Genomic DNA, 18,260 nt, shown 5'->3' on the forward strand with positions numbered 1-18,260 from the left:
CCTGGAGGAAATCACCGCACAACGCAGTTCAAATTTGTTCTGGGCAAGGAAAAAGATGGCCTGCAAAAGACTGCTTTGGATTGGGAGAAGGCAGATTTCATTAAAATAAAGCATGATCTGGCCAAAATGGACCGGGAACAGCTCCTTGTGGGTAAATAAGACCATAAGACATAGGAGTGGAAGTAAGGCCATTCGGCCCATCGAGTCTACTCCGCCATTCAATCATGGCTGATGGGCATTTCAACTCCACTTACCAGTGTTCTCCCCGTAGCCCTTAGATTCTTGTTGTCTCAAGGAATTATCAATCTCGGCCTTGAAGACATTTAGCGTCTCGGCCGCCACTGCACTCCGTGGCAATGAATTCCACAGGTCCACCACCCTCTGGCTGAGGAAATGTCTCCGCATTTCTGTTCTGAATTTACCCCCTCTAATTCTAAGGCTGTGTCCACGGGTCCTAGTCTCCTCGCCTAATGGAAACAATTTCCTAGCATCCACCCTTTCCAAGCCATGTATTATCTTGAACGTCTCTATTAAGTCTCCCCTTAATCTTCTAAACTCCAATGAATATAATCCCAGGATCCTCAGCCGTTCCTCATATGTTAGACCTATCATTCCAGGGATCATCTGTGTGAATCTCCGCTGGACGCGTTCCGTGCCAGTATGTCCTTCCTGAGGTATGGGGACCAAAACTGGACACAGTAATCCAAATGGGGCCTAACCAGAGCTTTATAAAGTCTCAGTAGCACATCTCTGCTTTTATATTCCAACCCTCTTGAGATAAGTGACAACATTGCATTCGCTTTCTTAATCACGGACTCAACCTGCATGTTTACCTTTAGAGAATCCTCGACTAGCACTCCCAGATCCTTTTGTACTTTGGCTTTGCTAATTTTTTCACCATTTGGAAAGTAGTCTATGCTGTTATTCTTTTTGCCAAAGTGCAAGACCTCGCACTTGCTCACGTTGAATTCCATCAGCCATTTCCTGGACCACTCTCCCAAACTGTCTAGATCCTTCAGTAGCCTCTCCACTTCCTCAGTACTACCTGCCTATCCACCTAACTTCGTATCATCTGCAAACTTTGCTAGAATGCCCCACTCCCCTCATCCAAATCATTAATATATAATGCGAATAGCTGTGGCCCCAACACTGAACCTTGCGGGACACCGCTCGTCACCAGCTGCCATTCCGAAAAAGAACCTTTTATCCCAACTCTCTGCCTTCTGTTAGACAGCCAGTCCTCAATCCATCCCAGCAGCTCACCTCGAACACCATGGGCCCTCGCCTTGCTCAGCAGCCTCCTGTGTGGCACCTTATCAAAGGCCTTTTGAAAGTCTAGATAGACCACATCCATTGGGTTTCCCTGGTCTAACCTACTTGTTACCTCTTCAAAGAATTCCAACAGGATTGTCAGGCATGACCTCCCCTTACTAAGTCCATGTTGACTTGTTCTAATCAGACTCTGCTCTTCCAAGAATTTAGAAACCTCATCCTTAATGATGGATTCTAGAATTTCACCAACTACTGAGGTTAAGCTAATTGGCCTATAATTTTCCATCTTTTGTCTTGATCCTTTCTTGAACAAGAGGGTTACAACAGCCATCTTCCAATCATCCGGGACCTTTCCTGACTCCAATGACTCTTGAAAGATCTCAACCAATGCCTCCACTATTTCCTCAGCCACCTCTCTCAGAACTCTAGGGTGTATCCCATTGTGGCCAGGAGATTTATCAATTTTAAGACTTTTAACTTTTCTAGCACTATCTCTTTTGTAATGGCAACCATACTCAACTCAGCCCCCTGAATCCCTCTAATTGTTGGGATATTACTCATGTCTTCCACTGTGAAAACTGACGCAAAGTACTTGTTAAGTTCTCCTGCTATTTCCTTATCTCCCATCACTAGGCTTCCTGCATCAGTTTGAAGTGGCCCAATGTCTACTTTTGCCTGTCGTTTGTTTCTTATGTACTGAAAGAAACTTTTACTATCATTTCTAATATTACTGGCTAGCCTTCCATTTATATTTGATCCTCACATTTCTTATTACACTCTTTGTTATCCTCTGTTTGTTTGTTTTTGTATCCTTCCCAATCTTCTGATTTCTTGGCCACTTTATAGGATCTCTCTTTTTCTTTAATACATTTCCTGACTTCCTTTGTCAGCCATGGTTGTCTAATCCCTCCCCGGATAATCTGTCTTTTCCTGGGGATGAACCTCTGTATAATCTACGTCAGAGCAGTGGGCCACATTCAAAAAGTAGCTGGGGAGCATGCAGGTCTAACATGTACCCTTTAAAGGGAAATGTAGGAGCTATAAGTTCAGAGAACCCTGAATGTCAGGATTGGGTAAGGAAGACGAATAGGGCTTTTAGCAAGTCCAGAGGGAGCAATTCAGCTGTGGCTCTCAAATATCAGAAGAGCAGGAGGGAACTTAAGGAAGCAACTAGAAGAATAAAAAGGGGACATAAAAAGGACTTGTTAACCGGATTAGGAGAATCATCGGAGAATCCCAAGATATTTTATGAATACATTACATTAAAGGGACTAGGTTAACCCGAGGAAAGAGTAGGGTCCATTTGGGGCCAAGGGGGCAACCTGTGTGTGAAGCTGTAGGATATTAGAAGGGTGCTGAATGAATACTTTCCTATGGTCTTCATTCTGGAATAAGGGAAGTAGGTATGGAGTTCAGGAAAAGGGATTGAGGAACTTGCACAGTTTGCAGGTCCTGTCGGGCTTCAAAACTGAGAAATCCCTTGGCCTGGATGAATTGAATACCAGTCTGCTGTGAGAGGCAAGGCAGAAAATTTTTAATTCCTCTTTGGCTACAGGGGAAGTACCAGAGGACTGGAGGATGGCTAATTGAAGACAGAGATGTGGATGAATTTCTTCTCGTTCGAGGGTTGTGAATCTATGAAATCCTCTACCTCAGAGGGACGGGTCATTCAAGGATATTCAAGGCTGAGATAAGACTTTTTTAATCAGTAAGGGAGTTAAGGGTTAGGGGGAATTGACAGGAGTGAAGTTGAGGATTATCAGATCAGCTGTAATCTCATTGCATGATAGAACAGAACAGACTCAGTGGGCTGAGTGACCTATCTCTGCTCCGACATCTTATTAAATGCTGGTTCACTTCTCTAACCTTCACTGGCTCCATAACTTGCCCAGAACTACATTACTCCAACTCTGGACTCTTCTCTGTCCCTTAATTCCTTTGGAAATGGTGGCTCCTAGCTATTTCCATCAGAAGTGCTGGAATTTCCTCCTTTAATTTGATTTGCCCTCTCTTCTTTTTAGCAAAGCCCTAGGTCACTTAACTTGATAACCCTTCATTTTGATTCAGCGTTAATTTTGTCTCCTATTTTGTGTTGCACGAGGGAAGACTTTCCTGCATAATAGGTGCTGTGCAAAATCTTAGCAGCTCGAACCATTCATTGATCTTCCAGTGTGCTGATTGCTCTAACTCCATGTTGATTGAACTTTTGTTGTGCCACCTCACTCAGTGCCACGTTTAAGCATTTCTCCCAGCTAAGTCACCAGAATTAAATCATTCTAAAATGTCCGTTGACATGCGAGAAAGTTGGTAATTTTAAAACCTTTTCACGTTTGGAAAATGATTTGAGTGATGGTACTCAGTCTATGCATAACTTTTAAAATGTTTTCTATAACAGAAAATTATGAGAGAAACTCAGATTTGGCAGTATCTATGGAAAGAAAGCAGAATGAATGTTTTGAGTCCAGTGACTCAAAACTTTAGAACTGTAAAACTGTGTATTTAAAAAAATTACCATGTTTTCTGACCTTGTTTTATCTCCAAATTGACACTGACCCTCCTATTCCACGAGTTTCAGTTTTGTTAACTATTCTTTCATGAGGTACTATTAAGTTCTTTTATTCTTAAGGTTCTTACACACTTGATGCAACTGCAACCACCAACTTTTGTGAACAAGCAACCAAATTTATTAAACACAGTACAGTACAGGCTTTCTGAAGGAAGCTTTAACGTGCACCTCGCACAGCTTATGGGGTCGAAGCAAAACACACACTCTGAACAAAGGAAACAGTTAAAGATTATTAAAGTTTGTACAAGCAAGGTGACCCACCCCCAACCCCGGCAGGCATGCGAGGTCGAGTCAAAGTGAGGCACTCGACAAAGAAAGCACATCCCCTTTATATAGGTCAGTCGGCCATGCTTACAATTACTTTGGCCACTCCCCCACAGTCACATGCCACTCAAGACAGCCCCCGTCACTGACAGTTTCGTGTTACACCAGGAACAATGGCAGGATAAAATCACTTTCTTTAAAGCCTCCAACCAAACTTGCAAGCCTCCCCTTAAGGACATTAATCCTAATCCCTTTTGAATATGCATATCCTGCCCTAGTACCAAAGTCACAAGAACCTGAAGACCAACTTCCCACAATGTACATCAAGCTATGATCCCTCCCTACCTTTATTCCTTGTCCTTTTAGGTAGTGTGGAACACTGGGAGAAGTTCAGAAAGTCTGACCTTTGAGATCATACTTGTGAAAATCTCCCTATAGGGCCTTGAATACCTTTTGGCTCCTCAGTCATTACCACTGACATATGCAACCTTTTATGCTATCCCTACTGCCAAGTATTCTGTACCCTCCATATGGTGTTCTTTATCCTTGCACCACAGAGATTGCATGCCATTTGGATCTGGGATGATTACAGAAATGTCCCAGCAATGAAATTTCCTATAATGTCTGCATTTCTGCTCTTTGTTCCCTTCAGTCTTTTCCCATTGGTGCTGTGATCTGAACTGCATCCCTTCAAGGTTTTGTCATTCACAGCAGTTTCCACTAATGAGTGAAGCTTTGTGACATACATATTGAAGAATCCTGCACTTGCTGCCAATTCGCACTCTTCCAGGTAGCAACCCATTTACTGTCTTGAACTCTTTTTGCCTCTGGGTTGACCACCTTATGGAATGTATGATCCCGGAACTCCTCATTCTCCCTCGCTTTCTATGGTGCTTCTCACTGGGTAAAGTTCAGAAATCTTAAGCTCCAAACAGCTGGAGACACTCAAAGATGCAACACCATCTCATTGTCTTGAAGTTCCACAAAGTTATAGGTAAGAGGTCTCAGCTGCCCATTCTTTAATCTTAAAATCTACATTTTACCTTTTCAAATCTAATTAGTACCTTACTTAAACTATCAGATTTATTGAATGCAGCTGGATCTAAACTGCTAAAGATCATTATTCATAACAATCATAAAATCTCTACAGTGCAGAAGGAGGTTATTTCACTCAGTAAGTCTGTACCAGCTCGCCAAAGAGCATCCCATCAGATCCACATCTGCTAAACACCATCCTCATGCCCCCATATCTGAACTACTTCTTAAAGGTATTTTTCCAAAAGGATCTTGTGAATGTACTTTTCGCAAAAACATGATGTACTCATTCTGATCTTGGAAACTATTTTGAGAACCCATTAATGCCAGAGTGAGTGAGCAAGCTCTCGGATTGTGGTCCCAAAGACCTAGGCAAAAAACAGCACCACGAGTTAGCAAGTGACAGAATGCATGAGCTTGTAGAGAAGGTGTTAGCTCCTTCATTTACCTCTTGGTATCTAGGAGTCAGCAGGAAAGAAAGGGCCAGTAGGTCAAGTCACGTCACCTGCACATTCCTGGAGATTGCAGGGCAATTATTTTAGCATGGCTAATCAAACTAACCTATGCATTTTTGGACAGTGGGATGAAACTGGAGCAGCTGGGGGCAACCCATACAGACACAGGAGGAATGCGTAAACTTCACACAGATAGTCGCCAAAGGCTGGGATCAAAGTTGGATTCTTGGTGCTGTGAGAGAGCAGTGCTAGCTACCGTGCCATCTATTACTAATTGCATTTGCTGTTAGTACTTAGCCCACCCCTGTAAATGAACAACCAATCACCTACCTTCTGTCCAGTGATTGCTTGATTTTTATAATGAATTTGCTCACGCAGTGCACACTCTGTCTTCTGCTGACACCTACTGGCTCTTACTTTCCTGCTGACTTCTGGCACCTTCGTTTACCTTGTAATTTCTAACAGTTTTCTGCAGGCTCATGCATTGTGTTTGTTGCTAACTTGTGGTGCTGCATTTTTCTTTCGGTCTTTGATTCTTTTATCCTTGAGCATGTTCTCTCTGGCTCTAATGTGTTCTCAAAATAGTTTTTAATACCAGGATGAATACATGCAAAAAGTACATTCACAAAATCCTTTTGGAAAAATACCTTTGTGATAAGTTCATGTGTTTGAATATTTCTCTCCTGCCTTTTCCTAATTGATCAAGTTATCTAATTTATTTATTCAGTATCCTGCTTGTCTGAAGCAGAAGGTGTTATTATCAACCAATATATCAAATGTCAAATACTTGTCATCAACTGTAGAATTTGCAAATATGGATGTTTTCTTTGAGAGAATGGGAGCACAAATTTTGAAGTTTGTCATACAAAATTGACACCTGTTGTATACAGAAACAGTTGCTTTATCACCTATTCTTCTGATTCAACATGAAATTGTAGTTCAGAAGTAGAGTTCTATCAGACTCAAAGCATTAACTACTCCGCTATTCCCAGATGCTGCTTGACTTGCTGAGTTTCTTAAGTGTTTTCTGGTTTAATTTATTATTGAAAATTGCTTTCCTTATTTTGCTTGCTAATATCTTTATGATTTTAACACCCTCACAATTGCTCATGTTCATTTAACATCTGCTGTTGTCATACTCTGGGGTAAGATAGGAGACATAGAGATCTGGGTGTGAACTCTGTTATCTGATCATCCGTGCCTATTTCTTCCTTTCTGTATTGAAATATGAAATTGAGAGCTTTAGTGGCTTATCCAAATTCATGAAATGGCCAAATTGGTCATCTTTTTAAAAGCTGTTTCTTTTTAAATTAGAGCTGAAAAATGGGTTGCTGGAAAAGCGCAGCAGGTCAGGCAGCATCCAAGGAGCAGGATGCTTGGCACACCCTCCTCATTCCTGAAGAAGGGCTTATGCCCGAAACGTCGGTTCTCCTGCTCTTTGCTGCTGCCTGACCTGCTACGCGTTTCCAGCAACACATTTATCAGCTCTGATCTCCAGCATCTGCAGTCCTCACTTTCTCCCTTTTAAATTACCAATGGTTCATCTGACGTTAATAAGGCCTGACTTCTCATTTTGGAAGCCTCTATCCTAACAATTGTTGTTCTCTCCTGTGTCTTTTCCTTGCTATGATGGAGTTCTGTGGGTGCCAGACTCCTAATGGTAACTTGGCTATTCTCCATAACCCTGGCTACTTGACTGTGCAACTCTGCCCAGCTGATTCCAGTTTCCAGACATGCAAATTTTTAGCAGTGGATTGCTTGACAGTGGTCAGAGGTGGAAGCTTTGGCCTTATTTCCCCTGCCTATTTACTTAGGAGTTGTGACCCCAATTGAATTTTTGCCACCATCACTTCAGTATCAGATATTCAGAAATCTTGGGATTAAATAAAGAGTCTTCCTTGTCTGTGCGTACCAATTTAACACTGCCATGCCAGTTAAGCTATCATCACAGTACTTCATTTTTACAAATGTTTTTAATAATAGTTTCAAGTTCAAGCTAGTGAGTTTACATTGATTGTGGGTAGCTCAAGTTATTTTAAAAATGGTGCATGTAGTGCTCATTGCTTATGAGCCCCCAACCAAATTGGTAAATGAGGATCTCCAATTTAGTAAATGTTACCATACATTGCCTTTATTTTTCATGCCACAGCCATTAAATTCTAAATATATCAAAAATACAGGTTACTTTGAGAAATCGTATTAAACATAGTGCAGCAAAGTTAAATACCATTGCATCTAATGAATCGAGGTACTGACCAAATATTTGTTTCTAATTTATGAGAAAAATAATTTCCTGTAAGGATAGAAAATCTTAAATTCTGGTTTGTGGAAAGCTTTGATTTTCTTTTTGTTTAACCTGATGTAATGTGTTTAGTGACCTGAAGTACTAGTATATTAGAACCGTGTTTTAATGCTTGTGCTTTGAGTTTTCTAGTCTGTCCTTGAGTTCTTGCTGACTCTGTGTGCCTTTCCCTTGTGTATTTCTTACTTCTCTTCAGTTCGCAGCAGGGCCTCGGGCTGCCCACCATCAGGTATTTACCCCATTCACTTCATTCACCAGATTTTTTCCATTAAAGTTTAGCCGTAATGAATAGTTCTAACCTTTCTGATCAAGCAATCAAATTGTTAAAAAAGAAGAGGAAATCCTTTGGTCACCAAAAATCGTTAAAATGTGCTGAATTGAAAACAAATTTCAACTTACAAGTTTGCTGTATGGGTCCAGGATGGTGTTCTACCAAGACCCCTTTTGGTCACTAAATTCAGTGCTAGTATGTTTAGTCCTTTTGAAGCTGCTTTTCGGAATCAAAGATTTCTTATTTACATTAACTTTTAAAGCTTTATAAAACTACTGCATTTTTTTCTCCAGTGTTTGGTAGAAAAAGGCTTACTGTTTTCTGACTATTATGTAACTAGAAATTCTGCTGAAGGCTATGAAAGCTTTTCATTTCTTCAATAATTGTGAACCACTTTTAGAAATTATAAACCAAAGCCAAAAGGACTAAATGACTTGACTCCTCCAGAATTGGCTGTCCGTTTGTAACCCTTTTGCTCCATTAGATCCTAGTCATCCCTCCTTTATTTCTGGTGAAGCAGTCACTACTGTGTCTGTGAATTCATTGACAAAAGCTTGATTGAAACTCAACTGCACTAAGTACATTGGCTACAAGAGCAAGTCAAAGGCTAGGAATACTGCAGCGAGAAACTCAACTGACTCCCCAAAACCCATCCATCACATATGAGGCGCAAGTCAGGAGTGCGATGGAATGCTGCCAACTTGCCTGCATGGGTGCAGCTCTATCAACACTCAGGAATCTTGACATTATCTGAGACAAAACAGCCCACTTGATTGGTGCCACATCCAAAACATCCATTCCCTCCTTCATCAACACTCAGAAGCAGCAGTGTTTACTATCTACAAGATGCACTACAGAATTTTGCTAAAGATCCTCAGATTGCACTTTCCAAACCCACAGCCACTTTCATCAAGAGCGATAAGGGCAGCAAATACATGGGAGCACCATAACCTGCAAAATCCCCTGTAAGCCACTACCATCCTAACTTGGAACTATATCATTGTTCCTTCATTGACACTGGATCAAAATCCTGGAATTCCTTCCCTAAGGGCATTATGGGGCAAGCTACAGAATATGGACTGCACTGGTTCAAGAAGACAACTCACCACCACCTTCTCAAGAGCAGCTAGGGACAGTCAATAAATGCTGGCCAGCCAGCAACATCTGCATCTCTCATATGAATAAAAGAAAATCTGTGTGTGGCTTAACCTACTTCATTGCAAAGTCTTCATGTTCTTGCAGGATCAGCTTACTGGTACTGCATGTATTTTCACCCCATCTCTATGCCACGCCTTGAATCTTAAAGTTGTTGACTTAACTGGGAGAACATTTTTCCAAAATCAATGCTATTTACTTTGTTGCTTTTGCACCCTGTCAATCCAATTCTCTCCTCTTACTGATGAATCTTCCATATTGAGTTTCTCTGGATTTTGTCCTGAACTCCCATTAAATTGATCGTCTTCTTTGTGGGACTCTTCACCTCCTTACTGAATATTTCCCATCCCTGCTCGTGTTGCACGTTCCTCTCCTCAGTTCTGTGCTTGCCACTATTGACCTACTCTACTTCATCATTGTCGCTACTTCCTTCAAAAGTGTCAACATCACGTACATTAAAAAAAACTCAGTTTCACTGTTTGGTTTATAACAATAACTTCACTTTTTTCACATTTCAAAATCCTGAATAGTTTCTTTACTTCATAGTTGTGCTTCCAGCACAGCATTGTTGACCCATTCATCTTTTGCGTGGTCAAATTTACGAGCAATAATTCAATAACATCATCTAGAAATACAATTTTAATGTCTATGCACAGCAGTGATACCCAGTCCTAATCTCATCTTGTTCACTGAATACCTAGGATCCTCTGACCCTAAAACATGGCTGAGAATAAACCTTTCTCCAGCTGTATACCGTAATTGGAACAAAATTCAAATTTTTTCTTATGTGGTTCCTGCCTTTGGAGGCGTCAGCCGATAAAGTTTGTACTTTAATGCAAGTCCAGAGATGTCTGAACGTGTTTTTCCAATCAACTTGTTTCAGAAATGTTACTACACACCTCGAGAGCGGGTGGGACTTGAACCCAGGTCTCCCAAACCAAGTGGAGTGTCAACACCACTGTGCCATAAGCAGGCTAACAGTATTTGGTCCAAAGTTTTGCTCCTCCTCCTCCCACCCCCCCCAACTGACTAAGACTGATTCCATTTATTTCTAAAAGATTACCCCGACCAAATTCTGCTGCAGAACTCCTGATCCATGTCATTGTTGTCTTGATTGATTTTCTCTGCTTATAGTCTCCTGATTTGTATTGTCAGTGTCTTTAGCCAAGTGTAAAGCCATTGGATCTCTGATGTTTGATTTAGCAGAGTCTTACTAGTTTATGCAGGCCAGGCAGCATCTGAGAAGCAGGAGAATCGGTGCTTCGGGCATAAGCCCTTCTTCAGGCTTATGCCTGATGCGTCGATTCTCCGGCTCCTCCGATGCTGCCTGGCCTGCTGCGCTTTTCCAGCACCACACTTTTCAAACTCTGGTTTCCAGCATCTGCAGGCCTCACTTTCTCCTACTAGTAGTTTATCCTTGCCTCCGGCAAATTATTGCAAGATCCTATTGTCCCCGAGCTCAGTAATCTCTCTTGTGCCTGTTCTGCAGCCCTGACACCTACTGGTTGTTCACTCTCTCGACTTCTTCCTTTTTTAAGTTCTTTGAGACATCTTGCTGTATCGGTTGAAGTTCTTGAGCTAAGCACAGCTGCTTTAACATTTACTTTGAATTAAACTGCCTTCTAAAAAAGTTCTTTCACATAATTTTACACCTCTCTCCCAAGCTTTGTTTGCACATCCAATCTTTCCTGTTGCCCAGTAAAGCAGGTGTACTATAGGACAAACCAGCTTAGATTTATCCAGTGTCTCTAACATAATTAAAGGCGCTTCACAGAAGCATTACAAAGCCAAGTATAGCACGAACCCACATAAAACAATATTTCTCCAAAGCCTAAAATCTTGGTTAAAAAGATAAGTTTTGAGGAGTGTTACAAAGGAGGTAAAATGAGGTAGAGAATGGAGAGATGTAGGATGAATAAGTGATGTGAGAGATGTATGTACATGTGAAAACTAACACCGTGCCTTTGGATGATGTCACAAAAGTCAGCACTTGGATGAGAATTCAAAGAGTGAAGATATGAGAGTTTATGCAGCATGAAGAATCATGAGAATGATAAAATGGTTACAGCACGTGAAGGGAGATCACAGCTCCTAATCAACTCGCTGCTAATGCTTTGCACATCCTTTCCCTGTAGTTCAGAAAACGTTTTTCTTCAGTGACTTATCAAGCTCTCTTTTGAAGGCAGTTGTTGTATCAGTTACAGTTGCACTCTTTGGCAGTGTATCCCTGATTTGCCTTCCATAAAAAAAGTTTCTGTCTCTCTTGCACGTGTGAACGCACGTTGTTTTGGCCAGTTTTAAAGGGCAGACAAGTGAAGAATCACTGATCCATCCAACCTTTCCCACACAATTGGGATGATGAAACACGATGTGATTTGGTGGATGAGACTTGAACCAGTATTCCACCCAGTTTAATGACCAAGGAGATGTGCTGGAGAAGGATGCTGAGGTTAGCTGTGTCATAGGCTGCTGACATATTGAGATAGACGACAAGGAAGATAACCTGTGTCGCAGGCATAGACATACAAGTCATTTGAATGCTAATAGAGTCATAGAGATGTACAGCATGGAAACAGACCCTTCGGTCCAATCTGTCCATGCCGACCAACTATCCCAACCCAATCTAGTCCCACCTGCCAGCACCTGGCCCATATCCCTCCAAACCCTTCCTATTCATATACCCATCCAAATGTCTCTTAAATGTTGCAATTGTAACAGCCTCCACCACATCCTCTGGCAGCTCATTCCATACACGTACCACCCTCTGCGTGAAAAAGTTGCCCCTTAGGTCTCTTTTATATCTTTTTCCCCCCTCACCCTAAATCTATGCCGTCTAGTTCTGGACTCCCCAACCCAAGGGAAAAGACTTTGCCAATAACCCTGTCCATGCCCCTCAAAATTTTGTTAATCTATATAAGGTCTCCCCTCAGCCTCCAGCGCTCCAGGGAAAGAAGCCCCAGCTTGTCTGGCCTCTCCCTATATCTCAAATCCTTCAACCGTGTCAACCCTGTAAATCTTTTCTGAACCCTTTCAAGTTTCACAACATCTTTCCGATAGGAAGGAGACCACAATTGCATGCAATATTCCAACAGTGACCTAACGAATGTCCTGTACAGCTGCAACATGACCTCCCAACTCCTGTACTCAATACTCTGACCAATAAAGGAAAGCATACCAAATACCGCCTTCACTATCCTATCTACCTGCGGCTCCACTTTCAAGGAACACCACTCTAATCTAGACAATGAATCGGCACTCCAAGGTCTCTTTGTTCAGCAACACTCCTTACAACCTTACCATTAAGTGTATAAGTCCAGCTAAGATTTGTTTTCCCAAAAAGCAGCACCTCGCATTTATCTCAATTAAACTCCACCTGCCACTTCTCAGCCCATTGGCCCATCTGGTCCAGATCCTGTTGTAATCTGAGGTAACCCTCCTCGCTGTCCACTACACCTCCAATTTTGGTATCAGCTGCAAACTTACTAACTGTACCTCTTATGCTTGCATCCAAATCATTTATGTAAATGACAAAAAGTAGAGGGCCCAGCACCGATCCTTGTGGCACTCCACTGGTCACAGGCCTCCAGTCTAAAAAACAACCCTCCTCCACCACCCTCTGTCTTCTACCTTTGAGCCAGTTCTGTATCCAAATGGCTAGTTCTCCCTTGTATTCCATGAGATCTAACCTTGCTAATCAGTCTCCCATGGGGAACCTTGTCACATGCCTTACTGAAGTCCATATGCATCTTATCTACTACTCTGCCCTCATCAATCTTCTTTGTTACTTCTTCAAAAAACTCAATCAAGTTTGTCAGACATAAATTCCCATGCACAAAGCCATGTTGACTATCCCTAATCAGTCCTTGCCTTTCCAAATACATGTACATCCTGGCTTATCTTTATCGCCCTTCTTAAACAGTGGCACCAAGTTTGTCAACTTCCAGTCTTCCGGCACCTCACCTATGACTACCGATGATACAAATATCTCAGCAAAAGACCCAGCAATCACTTCTCTAGCTTCCTACATAGTTCCCGGCTACACCTGATCAGGTCCTGGGGATTTATCCACTTTTAACCGTTTCAAGACATCCAGCACTTCCTCCTCTGTAATCTGGACATTTTTCAAGATGTTACCATCTATTTCCCTACAGTCTAAATCTTCCATATCCTTTTCCACAGTAAATACTGATGCAAAATATTCATTTAGTATCTCCCCCATTTTCTGTGGCTCCACACAAAGGCCGCCTTGCTGACCTTTGAGGGGCCCTATTCTCTCCTTAGTTACCCTTTTGTCCTTAATATGTTTATAAAAACCCTTTGGATTCTCCTTAATTCTATTTGCCCAAGCTATCTCGTGTCCCCGTTTTGCCCTCCTGATTTCCCTCTTAAGTATACTCCTACTTTCTTTATACTCTTCTAAGGATTCACTCATCTATCCTGTCTATACCTGACATGCTTCCTTCTTTTTCTTAACCAAGCCCTCCATTTCTTCAGTCATCCAGCATTCCCTATACCTACCAGCGTTCCCTTTCACCCTGACAGGAATATACTTTCTCTGGATTCTTGTTATCTCATTTCTGAAGGCTTCCCATTTTCCAGCCGTCCCTTTACCTGCGAATATCTGCCTCCAATCAACTTTCAAAAGTTCTTGCCTAATACCTTCAAAATTGACCTTTCCCCAATTTAGGACTTCAACTTTTAGATCTGGTCTATCCTTTTCCATCACTATTTTAAAATAAATAGAATTATGGTCGCTGGCCCCAAAGTGCTCCCCCACTGACATGTCAGTCACTTGCCCTGCCTTATTTCCCACGAGTAGGTCAAGTTTTACACCTCCTCTAGTGGGTACATCCACATACTGAATCAGAAAATTGTCTTGTACACACTTAACAAATTCCTCTCCATCTAAACCTTTAACACTATGGCAGTCCCAGCCGATGTTTGGCAAGTTAAAATCCCCCACCATAACTACCCTATTAATCTTACAGATAGCTAAGATCTCCTTACACGTTTGTTTCTTAATTTCCCTCTGACTATAAGGAGCTTCTATCATACAATCCCAGTAAGGTGATCATCTCTTTCTTATTTCTCGGATCCACCCAAATAACTTGCCTGGATGTATTTCCGGGAATATCCTCCCTCAGCGCAGCTGTAATGCTATCCCTTATCAAATATTCCACTCACCCTCCTCTCTTGCCTCCCTTTCTATCCTTCCTGTAGCATTTGTATCCTAGAACATTCAGCTGCCAGTCCGTCCATCCCTGAGCAATGTTTCTGAAATTGCTAAGATATCCCAGTCCCGTGTTCCTAACCATGCCCTGAGTTCATCTGCCTTCCCTGTTAGGCCCCTTGCATTGAAATAAATACAGTTTAATTTATTCGTCCTACCTTGTCCCTGCCTGGCCTGACTGTTTGTTTGTTTGACTCACTTCTGTTCTCAGCTGTACCTGTCTCAGATTGATCACTTTCCTCACTATCTCCCTGGGTCCCACCCCCTCCACCTTACTACTTTAAATCCTCCCAAGCAGTTCTAGCAAATTTCCCTGCCAGTACATTAGTCCCCTTCCAGTTTAGCTGCAATCTGTCCTTCTTGTACAGCTCACTTCTACCCCAAAAGAGATTCCAATGATCAAAAAATGTGAATCCTTCTCTCGTACACCATGTTTTAAAAGAAAGTGAAACATTTTACAAAAGTGGTTGCAAGGAATTTTTAACAGCCAATTTTTTTATTACCCAAAAACACTTTCTCAGTGCCTTTATTTCAGACCAGCAGAGTTTATATTCTGCTTTATTCGGTTTCCATTGTAATAATAGTACTTAGAGTCGTGGAGATGTACAGCATTGAAACAGACCCTTCGGTCCAATTCATCCATGCCGACCAGTTATCCCAACCCAAACTTGTCCCACCTGCCAGCACCCAGCCCATATCCCTCCAAACCCTTCCTATTCATATATCCATCCAAATGTCTCTTAAATGTTGCAATTGTACCAGCCTCCACCACATCCTCTGGCATCTCATTCCATACACGTACCACCCTCTACGTGAAAAAGTTGCCCCTTAGGCCTCTTTTATAACATTTTCCCCCTCACCCTAAATCTATGCCGTCTAGTTCTGGACTCCTCCACCCCAGGGAAAAGACTTTGCCTTTTTACCCTATCCATGCCCCTCAAAATTTTGTAAATCTATATAAGGTCACCCCTCAGCCTCCGACGCTCCAGGGAAAGAAGCCCCAGCTTGTCTGGCCTCTCCCTATAGCTCAAATCCTTCAACCCTGGCAACTTTCCTTGTAAATCTTTTCTGAACCCTTTCAAGCTTCGCAACATCTTTCCGATAGGAAGGACACCAGACTTTTCTGGCTTTTCTTCTTACTATTAAAGTACAGAAGATTTTCAATTCTTGTTTTGCTTTCTGCTTTTGCTTGCTCCTCAGGCTGGTAAATAAATTAAAACACTCTTGTGGAATTGAAAATTTAACTGCAAAAATCCATAGTATTTAGTAATCCACGTCATTCAATCGATATCATAGTATGTACGCTAGAGAATGTTGCAAGAGGGGTGTTTAGAGATGGGGACTTCATTTTTAACAGCATAAAGATGACTGCGCATCCCGTGGCAGAGAGACTCCATATCGGACATTGTGTTTGTCCTGTGTATTCTTTGAACTTCACTTTTTTTGTTCTAGAGTTGTTGATATTTTCTGAACAATCACAGCAGAAATTTGCATGTCTTGGTCAGAGCCAACTAATGTTTTAACAATGATTCCTGACTCAATAAAATAAATGTTGATTGATGTTCAAATTTTTATTGAGCACTGATCAGATGCTTCATGAAAAAATTGTAAGGTAAATTTCCAATTTGCTTGTATTGCGAAGCAATTGTGAACCATTTTTGACTGAAGGTACTTGTTATTTTCAGTCAAAGAATTGTTGATATGTGTTTGATCAGTTTTTAGAACTATTTTTTAAGGCCAATAAAGGGTGATGGTGATCTTCTGTACTTTTACTTCTTTTCAACTGGATCATTTATTTGCTGTTGTCAATTTTGCAAATTCTCTGCTAAACTGCACAGGCTTACTGGTGAAACTGAGATCTGGAAACCTGGTATTTTTTATACTTTTCAACTGATTTTGAAGATGTTTGTGATAAGCAGAAAATGTCATGGGCAGCAGCTCACCTGTGGCAACAGGAATTATTGAGATTGCTGATGAGATATTCACCTGTGTAAAAGTAACTACCTATTATGACCTGTTCTTGATTGTTGTTTGTGTGGATTGCGTGGGTGTTTTAAAGTAAATTCTGAATACAATCTCTGACATACTATGAAAACTATTAACAATGAAAATGTTGGAGGATTTGTTTTCGAGCAGAATCATTTACATCGGTGGGTGATGATGTCAGTTCTTGGGGAACGCTTGTCAATTTTAAGTTACTTTTCTTCTCCCACACTTTGCCAGTTCAAAACAAAGCATTTTTGATATTTTTAAGCTATTACTTCATTTAGAACACTGACAAAAACTCATAACAACAAAGTACTATGCTGGAAATCAAACAAAAACTGAAAGTGCTGGATCAACACAGGTTTGGAAGCATGTGCGGAGAGAGAAAGAGTTAACATTTTTTAAGTCCAATATTCCAGTTTTAAAAAGTCATATTTGACTCAAAACATTAGCGTGCTCTTTCTCAAATGCTGCCAAACCTGCCGAGTTTTTCTACACGTTTTTATTATAGATGAAAGCTGCTGTAATTGCTTCAGAATACAAAACAATGCATTGTGGACAGAGTAGATGGTTGCATAAAATGACAGAGGGATATTGATAGATTAGGTGAATAGGCAAAGCTCTGGTGGATGGAGTTCAAGGTAAGCAATTGTGCAGTTATCCATTTTGGACTGGAAAAGGTTACAACAGCGTAACTTGTAGATGATATGAAGTTAAATACAGTGGATCTCCAAACAGACTTGGGGTGGGGTCGGGAGCATGAATCTTTAAAATGCTGTACAGATACAGAAAATGATCAAGACTGCCAGTGGAATGCTGGCCTGTTTGCCTGAGAATTTAGAAGTTTAAGGAGTGATCTAGTCAATAGTCTTCAAGATATTAATAGGAAAAGAGAGGGTAGATAAAGTGTTTTGAATGATTGAAAGTTCTAGAACCATATCCAGACTGTTAATGAAAAATGTTAGGAAGGGAAAAATATCAAAGAACTATGGATACTAGAAATCATCAAAATTGAAAAATTGCTTGTAAGATCTCAAGTTTGGCAACATCTATGGAGTGAAAACAGTTAATGTTTTGGGAATAGTAATCCTCCTTTGGAACTGATTGCAGCTAGGAAAAGGTTGGTATATATGCTACGGAAGGGTGGTTGGACAGGGGGAAGGAATACACAGTAGATAGAGATGGAGTCCAGAGAAAAACAGTTGGGCAGACAAAGGAATGGGTAAAGGTCAACCTAGGAGAATGAATGGCTGCTAACTGGGATCGTTTAGTTGTTTGTGGTTGCAACTCATGATGACAAGGACATGGGAGAAAGTGCTCAGACCCTAAAATTATTGAACTCGATACTGAGTCTACAAGGTTGCAGCCTTTCCAAACATAAGTGGTGTTCTTCCAGCTTGCGCTAGAGCACTGTAGCAAGCTTGAAATAGCGATGTTGGCCATGGAAGCAGGAGATTTGTTGAAATGGCACACAAATGGAAGTGCGGTTATCTTTGCGCATAGAACTTAGGTGTTGTGCAAAGCATTCGCCCAGTCTGCGATTTGTCTTCCCAATGTATAGGCGGCTACATTGTGAGAGCAAATATAGATTGAGTGAAGTGTAGGAGGAAGGAATGCAGATATTAGGAAGCATTGCTTCATGTGAAGTGTGTAGAGGTTTCGAGCTCTCTCTTCCACAAATAGCAATTGATGCTGGATCAGTTGTTAGTTTTAAACCTGAGGTA

At 41.3% G+C, this 18,260-nt stretch overlaps 1 protein-coding gene across 1 annotated transcript in view; it reads left to right on the forward strand.

Annotated features, from left to right (window-relative positions):
* Positions 1 to 18,260, forward strand: part of LOC132833800 (eukaryotic translation initiation factor 4 gamma 3-like) — a 356,819-nt gene that overhangs the window by 179,947 nt on the left and 158,612 nt on the right. The window contains exon 5 of the mRNA XM_060852385.1: positions 8,091 to 8,123. Within this exon, the coding sequence (XP_060708368.1) occupies positions 8,091 to 8,123 (33 nt within the window). The remainder of the gene's footprint in view (positions 1 to 8,090; positions 8,124 to 18,260) is intronic.

The sequence above is a fragment of the Hemiscyllium ocellatum genome, chromosome 37, assembly GCF_020745735.1.
Source record: "Hemiscyllium ocellatum isolate sHemOce1 chromosome 37, sHemOce1.pat.X.cur, whole genome shotgun sequence".
NCBI lineage: Eukaryota > Metazoa > Chordata > Chondrichthyes > Orectolobiformes > Hemiscylliidae > Hemiscyllium > Hemiscyllium ocellatum.